The 22583-nt window shown below is 45.3% G+C and overlaps 1 protein-coding gene across 2 annotated transcripts in view; it reads left to right on the forward strand.

Moving 5' to 3' along the window:
* Positions 1-21604, forward strand: part of LOC135919115 (nose resistant to fluoxetine protein 6-like) — a 360507-nt gene extending 338903 nt beyond the window's left edge. For both annotated transcript variants that reach the window (XM_065452846.1, XM_065452847.1), the window contains exon 15: positions 19115-21604. In XM_065452846.1, coding sequence (XP_065308918.1) covers positions 19115-19324 — 210 coding nt within the window. In that variant the 3' untranslated portion in view covers positions 19325-21604. The remainder of the gene's footprint in view (positions 1-19114) is intronic.
* Positions 21605-22583: the final 979 nt, after the last annotated feature.

The following is a 22583-nucleotide window of genomic DNA, read 5'->3' on the forward strand; positions in this document are numbered from 1 at the left end:
GTTTTCGCGGTTTTGTGGCATCGCGTGATAGACAGGTAAAGCGGGTGCATCCCGAAACCTTTTGGCCTATAATCGAGGGCTAATGGCGAAAAGGCGTGGAATTAGAAATAACTATTTTTCTTTTGTTCGGTCCAATGATGCATAATTATCATGTACGCGTCATATCAGATGGGGAGCTATCACAGTTTTTGTGACGTCGCGTCAGCGACAGGTGAAGCGGAGGTGATCCAAAAATGTGTTTGACCAATCACGGAGGGCTGATTGCAGAATTGGAATAGAACATTTGGAATAGCTTTAGGTTATAGCGCCCCTGAAGCCGGCAAGCGGGAGCAGATGGGAGGACGAGCGTCGAGCGTCGGCGCTCATCAGCGTTTCGGGCAGGGAAGACCAGCGGAAATACTTCGCTGCAGAAGAGCAAGATGAAGCACAAGTAGCAACTACAGCTGCAACGGGAGGACGAAATGCGTCCCAGACGCCCAGTACGTCGACTACGGAGACAACGGCTACGACACGCGAGTACGAAGGGCTACTGATGAAACTAGAGGTGTCTTGGCGTAGGGACATCTGTTCTCAAGCCGAAATCAACTTCCGGTTGAGTGTTTCATGGGATATATACGTCACGGCCTTCAAGGAGAAATCCCTCGCTTGCAAATTCGGCGCTACGTATGACGACCGGATCTGCGATCAAATACTTCATGGAGTCGCCAACCCACACGTCCGTAGGAAGGTACTATCATATCACGACCATCTGACGTTGGATAAAGCCGAGGAAATCAGTCGAGAGTTCGAATCGATGCATAAAGCCAACCAGGCCTTCGGCGGCATCGAGAACATTCCACGCCAAGCATACGGCGATGCCGCGAGCGTTCAGCGTGTCGAGGTGGCGCCAGAAGGCGGTTCGGCGGCGCGGCGTCCGGGTCAGGACGGCAATTGCTTCCCACCCGGCAGGATGGGCCAGCATACCCAAGCCTCATGGCTGTGCGCGCTCGCACACCTGCCCGACGCGTCATCAGTACGGCGTTCAAACCATGGATGATTGGCCGAATGAAAATACTTCCAGTTCCACGGGTCAAATCAGCCCATGTTACCTGTGTGCTGGCTTTGGACACTTAGCGTCGTCAAAACATTATTCAGCTAGGAACAAAGCTTGCAACTTCTGCTGCATCAAGGGACGCCTGGCTACCTCTTGTCGGAAGAAGAAACAACGCGCGTCACCAGTTCAGAGCGTTGCTGCAGTGAAAAGGGCATCGATTTTCTCAGAGTTGTAAGCAACAGGGACTCGAGCGTTCCGGTGGTCATTGGTCAAGACATGCCCATGCAGCCTCTAGTGGCTAAAGGAGCTACTGTATCTCTCATGACAAAGGAGGACTTCAGGAAATTGTTCCACCAGAAGTATCAGCTTGTGAATACTTTGGTCCAACTTCAAAACTTCTGCAAAAGATGCATCGAGATACTTTGCTGCTTTCAAACAGATTTTCTTCGCCAAGAAAAACATACCAACGACACATTCTACGTGACTCCTCATGGTACTTCACTGTGGAACCTCGACGCTATCCAGCACCTTTGGCTTCAGCTCGACGGCACCACTTTAACGTGTCCATTAGCGACACATTTAGCTTCACATCTTCCTGCAGGCGCACCTGTCGGGTAGGAACATCTTCTTGATCATGAGCTAGAGCCCGTTAAGGATTGGGTCCACCGGATCAAGCGGTGGCAGGGCATCGTGCCGGTGCCCATCAAGCTACGGCGGCTGCCCCTGGCTCTTCGGCAGGCAGCAGGTCGCCGACGAGTTACGCGGACTCGACGACGTCATCGAGCCGCTCGTGGTGGTCTGCAAGAAGGCTCCTACAGATGTCAGACAAAAGATGAACCAAAATCAGGAACAGGCTAGGCTCTATGTGAATAAACGTAGAGGGGCCAAACCAACTCAGATAAAAGTAGGCGATACGATGAAAGTAAATCTTCGCAAGAAACGTTCGTTCAAATACAGTAGGCCACTTACAATTAAGGAAAATGTTACTCCTTCTACATTTCTGCTAAACGATGGAAGTAGAGAGAACGTATCTCCTCAAAATAAATTTAACATATGCGCAAATTAAATTTAAAACTGACAGTCATGTGTGTTGGCGTTATTGCCCTAGATCGAAAAAATCGCTCCTCGCGTACGAATCTTCCTACTCCAAATTAATGAAACGTGGTTATAGTCTCCTTGCGCTTGACGAATGCTCTTAATAAAACGTGTACCCACTCACTGCAGAATAGTTTTGAAGCCCAGAAGGCGAGATTAATGTCGGCAGATTACCCACTCTCACTTTTGATGGCTGTGCCAGAATTTGTGTTTAGAAAGTTGACAAAAAAATAAACCCGTGGAAACCGCGGACGACAATGAATCTTCAAAAAGAAAAACAGGAAAAAAGAATGTCGTAGTGATGCCGTATTTGCATGGCTTGTCTCATAATCATAAGAGGGTGGCCACTACGAATGGCGTCCGACTAGTGTTTTCAGCGTCGAGCAAACTGGTTAGGTTGTGCAAAAGCATAGCAGGAGAGAAGAAAGATGCGACTAGTGGCTGTGGAAAATAGCACACCTCTTTTTTTCGCAAAAACTGTGCATCTTCGATTGTGTATCGCATACCTCTTTCATGCGGACTGTCGTATATCGGCCAGACGGGTCGTTGCAATAATGACCGCATGCGTGAGCATCGCCATTTGCTACCTACAGGTACAGGAGGGAACTTGCAGTTGCATTGCAAAAAGCACTATTGCTGACCAGTTAGAAGGCAAAAATTGGGCGCGCATACATGCGTGAGTTAACTTTCGGTTCATATCAATGATAAAAAACTCAAATTTTTAAATGCACCATGTTAATCCAAGTGTTGTTGCGCTTATCGGGAAGGGGTGTGGCCTGGCTTTTGTGTACGTGCATATCTTTAGTTGCTATATGACTATAAACCTTGTTTATTGTTATTGGGTGTATGCGCATGCGTGGCGGAGATTTGCGGAATGTATTCCCAACAAAAATCAGCTCTAAGTCCAGCATTGTCCTGTCCGTTTCTTCTTACTTATGTCCGCACTTGCTGGAACCCATTATACGTTCAGAAACGCATCAAGCTAGCCGCTATTCTTATTTCGACATCTCATTTTGTGGCAGATTGATGTCAGGCGGTATCAGAAATAGACTACTTACAGTCTTACACTGACTAAGTTAATCATTTCAATGTTTTAACGGCAGGTCAGAAGTTGGCTAGGCATTCTGTTCAAACAGTGTGCACACGGACAAAGGCATTCCGCAATCCTGAGGGAGAGTTAGATGTTCCACAGGATCAACCCACCTCAGCCCAGGCCGACGCACAGAGTTTCACCACGGGGGAGGGAAATGGTGGGATCGGGACATCAAAGTGGGCTACTTGTAGTCACAACTCTCGAAGTACTACTGCCGATCAGGAAGCAAGTCGGCCAGAGAAGATGTGAAAACCTACGGCTTGGTTTCGAAATTATGGGACATAGACTGATATTGCCTGTGTCGTCTTCAGGGGCTCTACTGCTTTGAGGCCTCGCAGTGTAGCCACATTCGACATGTGTGATGTGTGCAGTGCTAATATTGCTGTGAGTTGGAGTTTATTTATTACATTGTCTCCATTACCTGTTGCATTCGTAGCATTCTGATGAGTGTGCAGAACGTTTTCTTGCATTTACAGTCTCATACCATCTAACATTCATTGTGTTGTACTTTAGTATCATTCTTGTACGCATATGGGTCTCTAATTTTGCATAATGTTGTGAAGTTCCGGCTGAAAGAGGCAAACTCCGCAGTGTTCGAGTCTGTGCCTTACTAGTGAAAACCAAATAGTATGCACACATCAAGTGAATCTTTTAGCTCGTCCACAGTATGAGTAATATCATATGGTAAAGAGCCGCTTGCATAGCGCAGCTCTGAGTTAAGCTCACTTTCAGTCCATGCATAATAGAGATAATCTTCATGCATAACAGTCTCTACAGCACATAGTTGTGTTAGAACGTGTTGAACTGTCTTGAGATTTGTCGCCTAATAATGGGAAGTATACTGTATATACCTACTGCATACATCTGAACCGCATAATCATCTTTGTTATTCCTACAGGAGTAACTCATTCTTACATGTTGTACATTAGAGAAAGAAAGTGTACATCTTCCAGTGTATAGTTTTTGTTACCATTGATACCTGAACAACAGCTAAGTTTTCGATACGGAAGTAATAAATCTGTCAGGGGGACACGATATTGTGTAGTGCTGTCCTCTGGTCTCGTAAGTAGCGCTCGCTACAATGGTTATCTTCAATAAACTCATGATGGAGCGGCCATCTCCATGTCTGTGCGTTTGTATGAATTCATTAGGCCAGTCTGGTGTGATCCCGCGATTTGTCTAACAGCCAATTACATGACGCGACCGGTTCTTGAAATGATATATCAGTCGAATAAACGCCACGTTGGCCCTCTCACTCTGAAGAAGCGTCTCCGCCTACTTCACTACGTCGTCCTCCCTGACGCTGTAGGCCCCTCCGTCGGTCGACTTCGGTTGCGAGGCTACAGAGGTGAAGGGGAAGACGACGTGCGGCTAACTAGCTGAATCTCGTTAGGCACAAGTAACACTATTGTATGTGTTTTGAGTTTATGCCTGAGCAGAATGTGGGGCATTCAATACGGGGGCAGAAGCGGAAGACGACGTGCGACTCGCTGGCTGATCATGGCCGTCGCCACAACTCTACTTTGTACATCAATAAACTACTTTAGTAGGCTTACCAATATTAATATATTCAGATTATCTCGACGCCACAAGTGCAGTGGTCCCAGTAGCGCATATCAGTTCACATCTTTTGGGTGCATTATCACCGGGGTCGGCCCATAATTACAGGATAAAAACATACCGACAAGGAAAAGTAGTGCCAACTCTCAAAGAAAGACTTTCTCGTTAAAAATGCCATTTATGTAGACGATGTTACTTTGTTACCTAGGATGCAACTCTGCGGGTGAGCTGAGCGATTCATCGAGCTATGGTTAGAATATGAGTGTGATTTTGACTGTCGTATTGATACCGGCATCGTAGGTACGAAGACAAGAGAGAATGTGCACTTCCACGCACGCTATATTTCTGATATTTAGACAACAGGCTCTTAAAATGCACACGCTCGACCGCTTTCGTGAAACCTATGTATATACCTAGAACTGCCTCTCTAGTGCCGGATGCATTAATTATGAATTCTTTCTTTGTCATTAAGGCTAGTTCAGTGACCTTTCCTTTTAAGAAATCATATTGCGCAAGAGATATCAGTACTTTATACAGGTGCATGTGCATCAATGTTTCTGACCCTTTAGAAAGAACTAGAATAATTCCTATTAGACCTAAATTATTTATCACATTTTTATGACTACCTCTATGGATTGAATTGCTACTGCTTTCACTGCCTGCATTTGTTTATGATGAGAACCCTTTTGCAGTCTTAGCTCATACAGCTCTGTTAATATGAGAACAATAACGCCTACTACATATTTAACGGGACCAATCTTCGTGCCGTTGACGTCACGTTATATGATAATAACAAGTTATAAATAATAATAATTTTATAAATCAATATATGCATTCATTACGTCTTGGTCAGTTTCTGAAAAAAATAACACACTTGTACTGGGATGTATTTTTGAAGTTGAAATAAGATTGGCGTTTGAAAACAGGGTTGACCCACCCGAAAAATAACAAAACGATCGTTTAACATGTTCGAAAGTTCAGTGCAATATGCGAATTTTTTTAAGCAACATGCTAGATATTTGAACTCGGCTGTTATTTCGAATTAAATTGTTAATAAATTACCGTACTAAATTTGATCTCTAGACGGCATCGTTGAAATGGGCCGCAAAGTATCCTTCTTTAGCTCTTGGAAGCTTTGTATTTAGAGTATCTTGAAACAATTTGAAAGCATTTAGTAGAATAGCTGTATTCCGGGAGTTCACGAATTCATGGTACAAATCGTCTTTTAGTTTATTGTGCTTAAGCAGGTACTATGAAAGCCATGGTTTACGTAACTTTTTTTTTTACTTTTTCTGTGCTAAGAGGTTCTGGTACAGCATCTTTATGTGAACTAAAAATGCGTCGTAGATAGAATATACGCCAGTTTTTGAAAGCACATGGTCCCTGTTGTCATTTGTAATTTAAGCGCGGATTTGCTAAGGAAAGGTGAATGATGTTTTGAAACAGCATGGGTGACGAGACCTGCGTTTCTTTCGGCACATCATGATCAATGAAAGCTACCATTGGAAAGTCTTTAGTTATATGAAAGCTTCTACGGTTTTCAGGCCACTTCGTTTCTCGTATATATAAATGACACTGTAAAAGTTATCTCTGTTAAAATAACAGTGTACGCAAATGACTGCGTTCTGTACAAAACAGTCAATCAGAACACGTGTTGTTAAATGAGAATTTTCCGCATGTTAAATTCAGGTGCAAGCTTTGGCAGATCTGTATAAACTTCGACAAAACTGTTTTTGTGCGTATCGCTCGTAGAAAGAGGCCCTTGGTGTTTCAATACCAATATAATAACTTGATTCTGTCCAAGCTGTTCTATTACGAATACCTTGTATTATGTATTTCTGATAATCTTAGTTAGAATAAACATACTGAATAAGTTACAGCTGCCGCATACCGAAAGTTATTTTTCTTCATAATAGCACTAACCCTAGCTACCCCCGCTGTTCGAATATTAGCTTATAAATATTTTGTTCACCCGCTTTCAGACTATGCTGTCACTATATCAGGTCCCTATACAACAACTAATATTCAGAAAATTTAGTGAGTACAAACAGGAGCTGTTGATTTCATTTATATTGATTTCAGATGCAGCGCAGTTACTGAACTTCTCACATGTGCTAACCGACCCTTTGTCAGAAAGGAACCACTCATAAAGACTAAAGTTTTTATATACCAACATTAGGCGATGAAAGATAACAATCTTGTACGACTAGTCCAGGCTATTGTCAATAACTGTATAGTATGTGTAACCCCCTAACGGAATCACGAAGTAGGAGAAAAGACAAAAATCAGAGGTATCAATTGACGGTCATTCAAACAGGTCATACAACTGCCGATAAACACATCGAATGTCAGGCTCCTATCCTCAGGTGTCCACAACACACTCGAATAACTCATAGAAGCCCATACAATAGCGCAGTACGAAAGATTCACATAAATCCCTACTTGCAGAAGCAGGCTTAACAATCTTGGAATAACAAACCCATCACAGCATGACACTAAAGTCGACATTCCGCACGACATAAGGAAGCAGCTTATTATCCCACTGCTATACCCAAAAACTTGCATCCCGAACACCACAGGGAAAGGCGGGAGGTAATGGCAAGGGCTGTACAGAAGAGATTCCAACGCGCTCAGGACGTAGTGTACGTCGGCGTTGCAGTGTACCTCACTAATCACGATATGTACATCGTTACAGCGAACTCGGAGGGTGATCGGATCTTTTAAAACCAACAGAGCCGAGCTGGCTGAGGAATTGGCCATTGCTGTCGCAATGGCTTCCACACCGGCTAGGATAATAGTCAGCTATTATAAAACCGCAATTCTAAATTACACAAAGGGGCGCGTTTCACCGGAATCTCAACGAATCCTGGCAAACTTCTCCGGTCAGGGGGTTGTCCATATCACCTGGCCGCCTGCGCATTCCTCCCTTCCCGGCAACGAGGCTGCCGACACCGTGGCTCGAGGACTGACAAGCTGAGTGACCGGGGCTGGGGCTGACAGGGGACCGGATGACTAGCAGATAACTGACCATTACAGATTGGGGAGGTTGCGTTCTCCCCCCGCACACCCATCACTTAATACGCAGCAGGCGGTGGCATGGCGCCTCTTTCAAACCAATACGCATCCACATCCGGTGACTTATAATTACTATCACACGGAACAACACTCGGCAAAACGTAAATTTTGCCGAGAGAGGGCGGACCTGAATCACATTTACTGGGCCTGCCTTTATGCGCCCTGACAGGGCCGAAAAATTAAGGATGGGAAGCAGTGGGAGACCTCGATGTTCAGCTCGGCCCGCGAAGACCAACATTTAGCTATCCAGCAGGCCGAGGATGCCGCCAGAGGCCAAGGGCTTTTGACCGCCATCTACGTGGCGTTGGCCCCCCACCAATTTGCTGGCTACCTAATTAAAGTTATCTCTCTGTCTCTCTCAATTTATTAAAGGAAGTGTAAAGTTGACATTAGTTAATAGGTTTATCTTCCCTCTAGTTATTCGAGACGTCAGGGACACGACCAAAGAGTAACGTGCTTTCGCTCCTATAATGACCGCATTGAGCATTCTTTTTTTACCCGCGAACAGTCTGGGATCTTAGAAACGCAGTTGTCCAAGCACATTCATAGTCTGTGTTTTCATTTTTTCTTGGTAACTGAAACATCGTTTGTAGCTTTTTCAACGCAATCTTATGTCTACTTTTTGTTTTTACAGTACTCAGTTTTTTGTAATAACGTGCCTGTTTATTGTTGATTTTGTAACCTCTGCATGCTTTTTCGTGCCATAATGTTGCATTTTCTTTTACTGTGTATCACATCCTGCTAAAAACCGTGTAAAGGGGGTCGCAGTAACAATATATAAGATATCGTAAACGACCGTATCCCAAAACGAAACCTGTTTCTTTGCGATGGTAATTAAGAGGTCAGTAAGGCTCTGCGATTCGAGCATGGTGCGTGAAGGCTCGCAGACAATATTCAAAAAACCACTTGACTGCAGAGGGCAGGTCAGTTCTGCTCTTTCAAGTTTCCCGCATATCTTTGTTTGCGTCACCGCCAAGAAAAAGTGAAAACTTGTTTAGCGTATAAATTAGAATATCGGCTACTATTGTTTGCTCTCTAATTGAGACGGCTGTCTTTTTGTCTCTTATGGTTAGCCTAACATTTTCATTCCATCGTTCTTTGTGTGGTCCCCAGATACGTCTCAAGCTCCTTTTTCAACCTTAACGTTTCTGCCTCGTACTGCGCTAGTATGATGCACTGATTGTACACTTCTTTATAGGGACAGCAGTGAGCTGCCGGTCCCGACATTATGAGTAGTTAAACAAGGAATGTTGCCGGAGCCAAGTTTTCCACAAGGGAACCTTTCTTCCTCAGAACAGCAACTTCGTTCCTTAGGAGTGGTTTTGATGTAAACGTAACTCACTCGCCTCGACGGCGAAACCCGTGAGTAGTAGGGGTTAGCGGAAGTCTTAAGTATTAAAAAAATTCACCGACGACTGCGATACTCCCTCATGTGAAATTTGAGCGCAGCTCTATACGTGTTTTCTTTTCGCGATGTGTTGCTGGCGCGGACAATCTGTCTCGTGGGGCACTACGCTTTTCTTCTCACGCTTTCGCCATACACTCTACTTTCAGTGTAGCCTCCTCTTGCGCTCTCTTCGTTTTTTATGCCCAGCCACGCTCCGCGTTCATCCTTCTTTAAAACTGATGCTGGCGCTAACACACGATGAAAAGACGACACGACGACGAGTCATGTCACCGTGTGTTCGTCCCTTTTAGCGCCACCATGAGTTTTAAAGAATCAATCACCAACTAGCCAAGCACCAAGTTTTATTGAATCATATTTCACCCTTCGCTCTGCTCGTTTGCTCGGTTACACAGACTACGCTCGCGCGGAGACACGCTAACGCAGAAACAGGCGCTTGACAGCTGCGCTCTAAAGGAAAAAAAAACTGGAAATAAAAGCGGAGTGGGGTTTGATAGAAAGGGGAAGCGTCGGATACACTGACGTTGGGTTCTTTCTAGAAGTGAATACGAGAAAAAAGTTTACGTGTATAAGCGGGCGCTGGCAATCAAGTAGGCCTGGTTTTATTGCTGTAGCAATTGTATGGATATACAATTCATAGTCATCATCACCTTACGTTCCGCATATTTCTTACATGCTATATCACATGCTATGTTATATGACTTCATGTATAATGCGGATTATATGCCACATGATTCTATCACTACTCCTACCTGCACTTACATCCTTGACAAATTATTCCTTAGAATTTGGAGAATGGCAGCCCACCTACAAATGTCATGGGAAGATAACACTGACAGCGTATCATTTTTGTCTTAAAACTTATCAAACTATTAAAAGTGCTAAACAACATGAGAGCACAAAACTGAAAGTGACGTATTTTACTAGCGCGGCTCTTTCCAGGCTGCACAGCCTTCGAGATCGGCCCTCGAAAAAGACTTGAAACATGCCGGATACAGAAACGTGGTGGTTTGTCGCTGAGAAAGAATTTGCCTTTAATAAATAAACGTCAGTGGTATTGCAAGGTAAATATACCTGGTAGCGAAGCTTCCATAGGAGCCCATACGTTCAAAACATGGCGGTTCATCGGCGGTTCATGGGGCTTAGCGCCATCTGTATGGGGTCGGAACACTTCCGGCGGAAGAAAAAATAATTTGACGCCATATCCGCTAAAAGCAAAAGTGGCGTCATTTTGTTTTCGAAGGCACGAAATTTGTTTTGTTGGCCTGCCTTTGGAACTATATATTCAAATGCCCCACCATTCGACTTGATGGGCGTTTCGAGCTTTCAGCGCGGAAAGCGATGCAGGGAAAGTTCACCGTAGAGTTGTCGAAATCCCACCCCTGCACAGAACATACTTTCTTTGGTGGCCGACGAAAGCTTTAGGTGTAGTGCTGATCCTATCGTCGGATGCCAAGCCCGTCGACCAGCGCAGTCACACGAAAGCAACCACACAATTATCTGGCCGTCGTAACACTCTACTTTTGACTAAACAGGTTAAGAAGCGATGAAGCTACCCGCGTAACCAAATTCACAAAAACTTCGACAAGCAAAAAAAGCACAACCTGTGAGGGGAGCGTATTGCAACAGGTGAAGTTTACGAGCGCGCCTTTCTGCAGATTTCAAGAGGTGCTTTGCACTGCGAGTGATAGTGGCGTTAAAGCCCCTGAAACTTCGTAAAGTAGTGCCACTCTCCTCCTCCGCTTTCACGCCTCCTCGTTTCTCCTCTCTTTCACGCCCCCTCCTCGACCATGGCGCCGCCTACGATGCTCGAGCGCAGCAGACGACCTTTCGCAGAGTGAATGCACGCATAGCAAGGCTGTGCTCTTTAAACGTTCACGTTGGCTTTCCAGCTCCGCGTAACCTCGTGTACAGCATAGAATTTCTAGTCGCATGCTTATACAAATTCGGTAACGGCAGCCTTTGTTTAATTTTTTGATAACTAATCATTAAAAAAGTATCTGAAGGAGTGTTAACGCTGTGCGTTGACGACTGCGAATGTATCGCGCGCCCTACAATTAGGCACGCAACATTTGTCTAGCGCGTGTCGCAAGATCTTGTTGCGAATGGTTGTAAATAACACGTTTACCATCGAATGACAACCTCTTGGCTTCCAGCAAGCCCTCAGCCTAAAGAATCCGCGCCACCCTTACCATGTGGATTCGTGGCGCGTATCAGCTGTGACGTACAAGGGCTGACGGAGATCATTGCTCTGGAGGTTCGAAAGTGTATTACAAGCAACTGCCGCCAACGTGCGTGCTTGCCAATCTAAGCGCGCGCAAAGCCTCAGAGGTGGGCGCTGGTGCTATTATGTTTCTCGTGTCTCAACGCCGACGGAAATACCGCGGCCGATCATCGAGTCGGGACTGTGCGTACACAAGAAAATAAAATGAGTTTTTAGCATTCGTGCGCGAAGCGGGAGCGCGATAACAATGCTTGACTCAATCTCAAACAACACCACTACGGCCTTCAGTAATTTTTACAGGTTAATGACTTATCACGAATAAAACTTCATCATGCCTTGGTTCGTCCGTTTACGAAGTGACGTACAATTGTCGCGAACCGAGTTGCACTGAGGTGCATGCATTGACGACGGTTGCACTCCCTTCGAAGTAACATTTGCGAGACATGACTTTATTAGTGAAGTCATGATCGCGCAAAGAATCCCCCCCCCCCCATGACGCGGCCGAAATTGCGGCCAGTGAAATGATGCTTTATCCATCGGTTAAAATTATATCAAACGGCATTCGAGTTGCAAGATAACAGTTTATTTTCGGCATATGTGCATTACAGATTTGCCTTTGCAGTCACAAGTCCGTGAGCACCATTTATTGTCTCAGTGCGTAAATAAACCACCAGCCTAAGAGTCCTACACCAAGCGCGTCTCAATTAGGCATAGTGACTGTAGAAACTAATAGTGGCATAGACGAGCAAGCGAACGACTATATGGGCGCGCGAACTAAACGAGCGAGCAAACGACTAAACGAGCGTGCGAACGAACGAGCAAACGACCAAGCACGAACGACGACTAAACCAGCCAGGGAACGGGCGGGCAACCGCACGTTTTCTTTACGAGTGCTCCACCGCCGCATCTTAAAGGGACACTAAAGGGAAAAATGATTTCTTCTGCATCTGTAAATTACCGTTCTGCAATACCAGAAACACCACTCTTACAACGATAAGACGTTTGGTAAGCCAGACAAAGCGCAAAAACGAAATACGGGTGGCGACGCCTACTTAAGTTCCCGCGCCTGGGGGCTGTGACCTCTTGGATTTTGATGGCATCTTCTAGGGCCTACCAATTATATATAGCGGTACAAATTGACTACATTGTGTTCTAAAGGAACCAAATATTAAACATGGCAAGTTTCGGGAAGCTTTATTCAGCCAACGCGGCCCAAATGCGAAAACATACTTTGGAATCCCTGGCGTCACACTGCCGTACAGGCGCGGGGGTTTCGGCGTGAAATTCAAATACTGATACTTGGAACTTCATTTTCTCATCTAATAATCAAACTACCTTTTCGAAATGACTGCCTGCAGGGTTCTCAAACAATGCTGCATTAGTCTATACTTATTTATTGTTTCGCTTTAGTGTTCCTTTAAGCTTCGCACACTTTAAAGCTCACGCGAATTAGCTTATACGTTTCAATTACTTATGATGCGGTCGCTCGACGACGAACGCACCGCGTAACACGGTTTCGGGAGAGCACGCACGCATTTCATCGGTGCCTCTGTATCGCAAATCCACCGGGCGACCGCCAATGAGGAACACGAACAAATGTAGCAAACAAAGCTAGCCTATCTAAAGAAGGCTAGTAAGTAACCACAAAATGCAGAGACTTGCTCTCCTGGGGCGCTTTCATGATCGAGACTGAAATTTTATCAAAAGGACTGCGCTGAATCTTAAAAATTTCGTAATCACGTTATCACACGCAAACTCGCGTGCCCGCGAACTCAAGCCGCTTGGCGTTCAAAACGATTAAGCGCACCAAATATGACTAACACGATCACGTAGTGCGCATATAAGCAAAGCAGACGTTGCGTAAACATCATGTTAAAGCGTGCGTACAAATGACAACATGCACAGTGAACTGTGCAATATGCTACTACGTTATTGCCCGCAGCACAATACGCAAGCCTGGCACATACAATACTCTGAGAGAGCCACAACTTACACCACATAGTCGCGCAAAGGAAGTTGGTCGGAAGTTCTCCCTCCCGATTCGGTGAAGCCATGTCTTTCTTCTTAACCCGTTGCGCTTACCAGACGGTATCGCGAACATATTCTTGCCTTCGCTAAAACTATATTGGCATCCAAACGCGCAGCAGGTCATGGTAACAGAAAATGACGTGAAGCGACGACGCACTTGCGACAAAACATCCGTCAAGGCGTTCACAAGATCAAAACAACACAGAATAGGAACGGAAGGAATGCCGCCAACAAGCGCCGCTTCTCGAGCAAAGATGGCACTGAAGCGCGACTGTAAACAAACGAAGCCGGCGCAAGGGGCCACGTGATGCCATTAGGCCAATAGCGACGCAGCGTCGGCTTAGGGCAGAGCGCTCGAGGAGGGGGCGGCATTCTTCAAAGCGTGGCAGTACTTTACGAAGTTTAAGGGGCTTTAAGTGGCGTAAACGCCCCCTGTAACGATGGGCTCTGAAAAGAAATGTATGTAATAATAAATTCAATAAACTTGTATTTTCTTAACTCGTTACGAATATATAAGATTGACCAGAAATTTTATTTTCGTTCAATGAATCTGTGTCTCGCTTGAATTTAAAGAAAAACCCTCTATTCTTTCCCAATGTTTGTTCCCTGCAAACGTAGTCACGCTTCAATCGCTGCTCCCATAACCCCCCTTGCTGATGTCGGTGACAATTTGTACTGAACCGCTCTTCGCCCAAGCTTCGCGACCTATTTGGATCGACCTTGTCTGACAGCAGGATTCGAACAGTGGACCCCGAGCACAATAGCTTGATTCTCTAACCATTAGGCCACGGGCGCATGTGTCAGTGAACGGAATAGAATGTCCTTAATATCCCAACATCCGAATAGAACGCCCTAGAACGGGCGTGGCAGGTAACCGGAGAGCCCTCAGTGGTCTGGATGCAGTGCGCAGTGTTGTGACACGCTTTGCGCTGGAACCCACCGTACCGGTGGGTTCCAGGTCGCAAATTTTGTCCGGAAGGGCGTGGTAAGGTGATCAATTTATGGCACCGAGTACCTTGACGCTGGGCTGATTGGTGGTCGCACGCTGGCTTCGCGAACAGAGGTCTGTTGCCATGTTGATGAGGCGTTCGTGGCGACAGCCAGGCAGGAGCGTGTAGTGCATCATAAATTCGGAACCAATGATCCGACTTAATGATTGGTTTGCAGACGTCGGCGATGACGAAGTTGCAAGAAAAAACATAGTGTAGATTTTTTTTAGTTCGATGTGCAGGTGGGTACTGCTGGTGAACCCGTTTGATGCATTCAGCTCGAAGGACGTAGACGGACGGCGACCGTGAATGTCGGCTCGTGAATAGCAGCAAATATTTGAGCCACAGTCGACATAGGAACCACTGTCTTGTTAGTCTGTCCGTGACAAAGATGCGCTGACCTGTAGGTTGGGAGCTCACTGCCGCGTCTATTAGCTGCCATTGATGTTTCCTGGACGCCTAGCAGAACATGGCGGCTGACATTTGCGAGCTCTGTCTCCGAAGCGTCAGTGGTAGTAGCAGCACCTGGCGTTACCACGCTGCGACGAGTGAGGTTTCTGTTGGTGGCTTCATGGTCGGGACAACACTGGGGTCCAGAAGAATGTGGCTTAGTGATGTCTTCGAGGGGGTGAACTCTGTGTGGGTTCAATTTCGCATGGTACATGCAAATACATTAGAGTCTGTTCAGTCTATTGCTGCAGGATTTATTCCATGGAGGCATGAGCAATATGCAAGCACCTGTGAAATGAAGCTACATGCTATTGTTGTTTGCTTAAGGAACATATTCAATCTTCTACGAAAGCTTGTCTTGGAAAGAAGCAATATGGGTGAAAAAAAAAACGGACACCCGTGAACCGAAAAAGAAAAACAGGAATGTTTTTGACATTTGGGCACCCAATACGGTTGCTTTGTCCGCTTCGTCATCGAAAAATATCACCTTCCATCATCGAAAAGAAGATGTTATCGTCCCGTTTGCTCCTTGGGTCATCTGTCCTTCAATGTACGGCGCACATGATAAACCGGACGCAGGGACCCCTCCCTGAGGTATACGCAAACGGATTACGTTAATCACCACGTATATAATAAGGACCCCCTTGCGCCTTATTTCTTGTGAACAAGGCACCCATATTTGTTGCCGCAACGTCAAAAATATTCTTGATTTTTTTTTCGTTTAGCGAGTGCTCATTTTCATCAACCTTGCTTAAGAAATGGAAATAAAGCCTCCACCTTAAGCATTTCTTTTTGATACATAATAAGCAAACCTCTAGCGAGTTTACTGTCTTTCCGTATGGCCCACATATATATGGTGAAGTAATGCGCCACCCGAACAGATCATTTATATTTTTTTTCTGAGGGCCAGTAGGTAGTGACATGTTTACCAGCAGAAGCGGTTGACCGCAAGAGGGCACACTCGTTTTACGTGCTTTGTCTGTTTGACGAAATCAGGAAAGAAACAATTCATGATAACACGAAGAGAAGTTCCTTCCCGTTCAAAGCGAGATCAGGATGCCTTGTAACGCGTAGTTATAAAGGGGAGTGCACTAAAGAAGAAAAAGCATATCCTTGCAGCTGTAAAGCTATGGAAACGGTAGAACATGTTTTATTAGAATGTGAAGATATCTACCTAGATGTATGTTTAGGAATCTCTGGCCTCCTTGAAACACTGGGGTTCAGGGATAGCAGGGGAAAGAAAACATGTCCACAATAGAGTTTATTAAAGGTGATTGGAGGTTTGGTGACATAAAAGTAGGGAGACCATGAACGAATTAGGCGTGCAAGAACAAAGTCTCCAGTAGTGGTTCGGAAAGTTTGATGCTGGAAATTCTTTGTGCGTGTTTTTAGATAGGTATAACACAATGCAAGAGAAGACCAAAAGCTTGGTGGCGCAGCCCACCTTGCCGTTTCTAAGGGGAAGCTCAAAGCATCCATCCTTTCTGCCCCCGACTCTAATGCTAGATAGACAATCCTATTAATGCTCTAATAAATAATACCTTTTAGAGGGTCAGTAAAATTCAGAGAACAATGCGATTAAACATTGGGCACGCCGGCCAGGCTTTGGTATAGCACGACGGAGCCCCACTTTGTGTGAGTACCCCGAGAGTGTGATGAAAGAATAGCGGAATGCAAGAGCGTTCGTGTACGCAGATTGCGGTGCTGCTGGAAAATGTCAGGTTAACACAACTAATCCTAAGCCAACCACTACCTTAACTATGTTGTTACTTTAACACGCTTGAACGCAACTACACTTACATAAAAATGGGTAAAAGCGATAGAAATAGAGGTGGTGAATATGTTGTAGGCACTTTTAGATATGCTATAAGCTGGATATATATAGCGGCTCCACAGCCACTGTAGTCCTCCATAAAGAAAGTAACAAAATCCCAAAAAAGAAAGGCGTCAGGCAGGAAGATACGTTCTCTCCAATGCTATTCACAGCGTGTTTACAGGAGGTATTCAAGGACCTGGATTGGGAAGAATTGGGGATAAAAGCTAATGGAGAATACCTTAGTAACTTGCGATTCGCTGATGATATTGCCTTGCTTAGTAACTCAGGAGACCAATTGCAATGCATGCTCACTGACCTGGAGAGGCAAAGCAGAACAGTGAGACTAAAAATTAATCTGCAGAAAACTAAAGTAATGTTTAACAGCCTCGGAAGAAAACAGCAATTTACAATAGGTAGTGAGGCACTGTAAGTGGTAAGGCAATACATCTACTTAGGGCAGGAAGTGACGGCGGATCCGGATCATGAGACGGAAATAATCAGAAGAATAAGAATGGGCTGGGGTGCGTTTGGAAGGCATTCTCAGATCATGAACAGCAGGTTGCCATTATCCCACAAGACAAAAGTGTATAATAGCTGTCTCTTACCAGTACTCACCTACGGGGCAGAAACCTGGAGGCTTACGAAAAGGGTTCTACTCAAATCGAAGACGACGCAACGAGCTATGGAAAGAAGAATGATAGGTGTAACGTTAAGGGATAAGAAAAGAGCAGATTGGGTGAGGGAACAAACGCGAGGTAATGACATCTTAGTTGAAATCAAGAAAAAGAAATGGGCATGGGCAGGATATGTAATCAGGAGGGAAGATAACCGATGGTCATTAAGAGTTACGGACTGGATTCCAAGGGAAGGGAAGCGTAGCAGGGGGCGGCAGAAAGTTAGGTGGGCGGATGAGATTAAGAAGTTTGCAGGGACGACATGGCCACAATTAGTACATGACCGGGGTTTTTGGAGAAGTATGGGAGAGACCTTTGCCCTGCAGTGGGCGTAACCAGGCTGATGATGACAATGATAAGCTGGAGTCGTGCGACTTTAGTATCTGCTTTTGCCTTGCCCTCTGATAACACACTAACAATGCGCTGTTAACCTGAGGCAAAAACACATACATGAACGCACTGCGCAATAGCGAGTACCGTGATTGAAAGTGGTCAAACGATGGATGTCACTGGACCCTTCGACTGGGTCTCGGAAACGCACTAGTACATAAAGAACGGAGCCTTTGCATCTTGTCGGCAACCTTGCTCGACCAGGGCTGATCAATTCAAGTTCTTCCTAGACGAGCGCACCTTTTCTACGGCTCCTGTTCCCCGCACGTTCCTTGCCGCTTCTTTAGCATTCGAAAGTCGACAAATAAATATTGCTTCTTGGATCACGCCGTGCTCTGGCTGGGTAGTTCATGGTCGTCCACTGCTCCGTTAATAACACATAAAGAGGCATTCTGATTACTTCAGAGGATAAACTAATTAGTTGGCCAAGGCACCCCCAGGTGACTCGCATAACCAGGCAAGTTACCTTTGCCATTTGTTTATTGGGCGCAATTGTCACCTTGTCCTTTTTCTGCATTCGTTGCGTTTTGAAGGCTTCTACGTGATAGGGTTTCTACATATAGATATAATGTTTTGAGTAATAAACGTTTCTTCGAGAAATTTAAATAAATAAATCAGGCGGTTTTAGGCACTAAGACCTGGAATCTCGTTATGAGGGACGCTGTATGCGGGGATCCGGATTATTAGGTCACCTGGGCGCCATGCGGTCAGTGCGCTAGCATTGTTGCATTCCGCCACCGTCGGAATGCGGCCGCCGCGGCCGGAATCCAACCCGTCACCTCGAGATCAACGCCATATAGCCACGTGGCAGGTACTTTTCTTGGAAGTTAGCGCTTGTCTTGGTTCTGTCTTCGTTTGGTTCTTCGTGTTCCAGATTTTTCCGGACTAAAACTTGTCAAGGAATATGTGCTGTCGTTTAAGAGCAATTCATGTAAGCCCAGCTATTGAGATCATGAGTTTTCTTTCAACAATGTTGTCTTCACTATAGAAAGGCAACGTGTAGCCGCTTGATCTTTCTGCTTACTTTGGTGGCACTCTTAAATTGGTGAAAGTGGTCACTAATTTTGCCGACAGTTCCTAACGCTTATGTTACTTAATTGCTTGCACTGAATAATATGAACTACAATTGAACTGCAATGTCGTCTTCCATAGTCAAAGTGTCGTCGTTATCATTAAAATGTAAAAATGTTAAAATCGTTAAAAGTGTCTCGGGTAATCATGGACAGCACGCAGTGATAGTATGGCTTACACATATCCCTATGCCGCATTTCTCATTTTGCAGATGTCTTCAGCTGTTTCCAGCTTCATGATGGCAATAGCAGCGGGCTACCTGGTGTACGTGTTTCTTGAGCAGCCCTTGGTTATCGCCTGGGCCATGGCCAACAAGCGGCTTAACGAGCGCGTCACGGAGGCAGCAACGAGCGCTGAGAAAAGCCCTGGCGCCCTCCCGGTGATTGTGGAATCGCAGCACTCACCGAACTACCGAGGTTGAAAGTGCGCAAACACCGTTCACGATGCGGATAAATCTGTGCTCGAAGGGGGAACATCTGTTCGTCCACTACGTGCTCCCAAATCCCCCCAGGGGTGCATTCTGTTTGCGTGAAGAGACCAGGGTACACAAACGTTATAGGGACGCAGCAGTCGCTCGAGACAGAATCCGAGCAGTCACAATGACTATCACAACGACATCTCGATCCCCAGATCACCGGCAGTTAGGTATTGATATGTGTTATCACGTTTTGTGAATGGGCTCCATATACTTCCGTTAACATAACTCTCCAGGAGGATTCGCGAGTGCTCCTCGTAAGGCAGATATTTTGCCAAAATTTACTGGTGTGGCTGCTCTTCACACGGAATGTTTTAGCACGTCATTCCACTAAAAGATAAATCATTTACAGATCACCTTTGACCGGACTGCTGATGAAAGGTTTTAAACCAAACTTATTGGTACATATTACTTGACATTTTGGGGACTCTACGAAGAGACCTGACTAGACGAACGCGAGGCGCAAACATGAACGGGCATTTATTCGATACACACACGTATATATAAAAACGCAAGGTGGGCAAACGCTAAAAATTTGACTCTTGAGACTGCAAAAACAACATTTATCTTGTTTATCTTCTTATTTATGTTGTGCAAAGTTATCTTGTTCCTCATATACTTCGACACTGAACTAAGGACGGGATAGCAATCCGGTCACCCACTAGACAACCTGCGGCTACACGCCTTATTTTGATCAGTACGAAATCCTAAAATTACCAGGGCAAAGGAAAATTAATATAAATGTTCGAGGCACACGCAATTTGCAGGAGTAGTGATGTGGGCGTGCTGGTATGGCATCTTGATCCGAGTTTATTATATTGAATAAGACTGTACACAAGAAGACAGACAGCACATACTAGGCGCTAGCTTCTAACAATATATTATTATCGAAAAAGTGGTTGTACTTCTATACGCCGTCCGTTGAATCACCCTCACGTTTAAACGTCAAAAAGTTATAGCGACAAAATTTTTAGTGATAGCTCATGTCAGGCGCAAAACATTATTCTCTATTCCAATTATGTCGAATTCCTTATTGCACAGAGCTATTTATTTATTTATTTATTTATTTATTTCAGATACCCTCATGGCCCACAAGGCAATATTGAGGGGAGTGGTACACACATTTCAATAGATTTGTTACAAAAAGAGACAACGCATATATACAAAATATATATATGTACCCGCCGTGGTTGCTCAGTGGGTATGGTATTAGGTTGCTGAGCACGAGGTCGCGGGATCGAATCCCGGCCATGGCGGCTGCCAAGGTGCCACCAAGATAAGTCATAAAATTTCTTGATTTTTAATATACCTTCCGGAATGGCATGACGTGCTGGTGCTGCAGCTATAGGACCAATAAACCGTTATTGGCATATCTTCCGCCCATTACAAATCGATAAAAACTTGTATACATAACCCGCTTAAAAAATCGTAGCTGCCTCAAATCGGCGAAGCGATCACAATGCAGGCGACGTGCCTACGTGATGCAGGTTATCCCAGTCAAGTTCTTGTGTCAGCTGCAGACGGGCTGCTGAAGCAAGTGCAAGAAACTGAAACCACCGATCGTCAGCAGAAATAAAGTAATAAGAAAGCAATAAGAAAGTTGCATTGATATCAAATATCCGCCGGTTATAGCACAGCCTAAAGAAAATTGCATGGCACGGTAGCACTGATGTGGTTTTCTCTGCACCTAAAAAACTAATCAGCCTTTGCAGAAAAACAATGCCTGGGAAGAAACAGAGTGATTAGTGCTGTCAAGTAAAACACAAGAATTAGTAGAATGCAAAATTTCAATTATCTATCGCATCCCTCTAACGTGCGGAAAATGTTACGTCGGGCAGTGAGGCAGATGTGTAAACGACAGATTGCTTGAATACAGAGGTAATAACGGGCAAAGTGACGTCAGACAACTTTCTCGCCCTCCATTGCAAACAGCGTCAGTGCTTCCCCTCCTTCTCCTTCATTCAATTGGCAATACTGGTAGAAGTCAGTGCGAAGTGGCTGGAGTGATAATTGAAGCTGAACAGATTGCTACTATTAGGGAAGCATGCGTCACTAAGCCGTCGCTAACTCTGTCCAATGGAAAATTGAAGTTTTTGGGCGTGTCATGCGCTATTACTAAAAATGTTGTCGCTTTGATTTTAGGGACACGTACACGTTTCTGTGACTGATGTGACAGAGCATATAAGTACAATCTGGTTTTCGATAATAAAGCTTTGTTGAAAATTAGCGCTGTGTGTCGTCTTGTGTCCACTCCTATTCGCGCCAAGAAACTCAGAGCGCAGCAGTGGTCCCAAATGCCTGAATGCGCCTTCGATTAGTCTTCTCAGCAAGGAGTCGGACTAATGGTATCTTCGACTGGTCGCCTCCATTCCCCGAAGCAGAGTCGGGCAGATACGGCGTTCCCCGAGCTCAGAGGTAGAGAACAAACGCGCAAGCCGAACGTGCGACTCGCTCTCGGAGGAGGAAATGGAAGATGCGAAACCACGTGACTACTGCCAACGTCCGATGTTTCACCCATCCAAAGCTCCCGGCGCTGCCGGGAACACCGCCGGACGCGCCGGCGGGACGAGCCAAAGCCACCTAGAAAAAAATTTAAGGCCTCCGCACGCCGGTGTGACGTCACGCTAGTCGGATGGGCCGGACAGTCGACGCCATCGGCGTCTCCGCGCCTAGGTTCGTTGCGCTTGCAGTGTGTCTCTTTGCTCGTCGCGGATACTATGGCATGAGAAAATTAGTGCTGTCCTTAAAGTCACAGCAACCTATAAATTCAGATGCTTCGTTTCCAAAGCAAGACACGTATAGCTGACGCAAAAAATAAGGAGTAGCCGCTGGTTCACCGCAGTCAACACCACCATAGAAAGCAGCATTCTTTCATACCTTCCTTAGATTACTTGATTGGCAACATTTTTGCTTTTGCGTGTATCGCAACACGACCTGCCTTATTGTGCTTGTGATGTTTGGTCGGCACTAAGACAAGCAAACTGCATGCTGCTTAGTCACTCAACTTTAGACGGAACGAAAGAAAGAGGAAAACTGCATATTGAAGACACAGAATATACCTTCTTCACAAATGATAAGAACTGCATTCAGAAACAAACATTTTAAATCTTCCATATACAATTATCATTCTCACTCTTGCATTGCGTAAAACAGTCCTCGCTAGACACACGAATATCGAGGTTAATTTTATTGTGAAAATTTTATC

Source organism: Dermacentor albipictus, chromosome 1 (genome assembly GCF_038994185.2).
Source record: "Dermacentor albipictus isolate Rhodes 1998 colony chromosome 1, USDA_Dalb.pri_finalv2, whole genome shotgun sequence".
NCBI lineage: Eukaryota > Metazoa > Arthropoda > Arachnida > Ixodida > Ixodidae > Dermacentor > Dermacentor albipictus.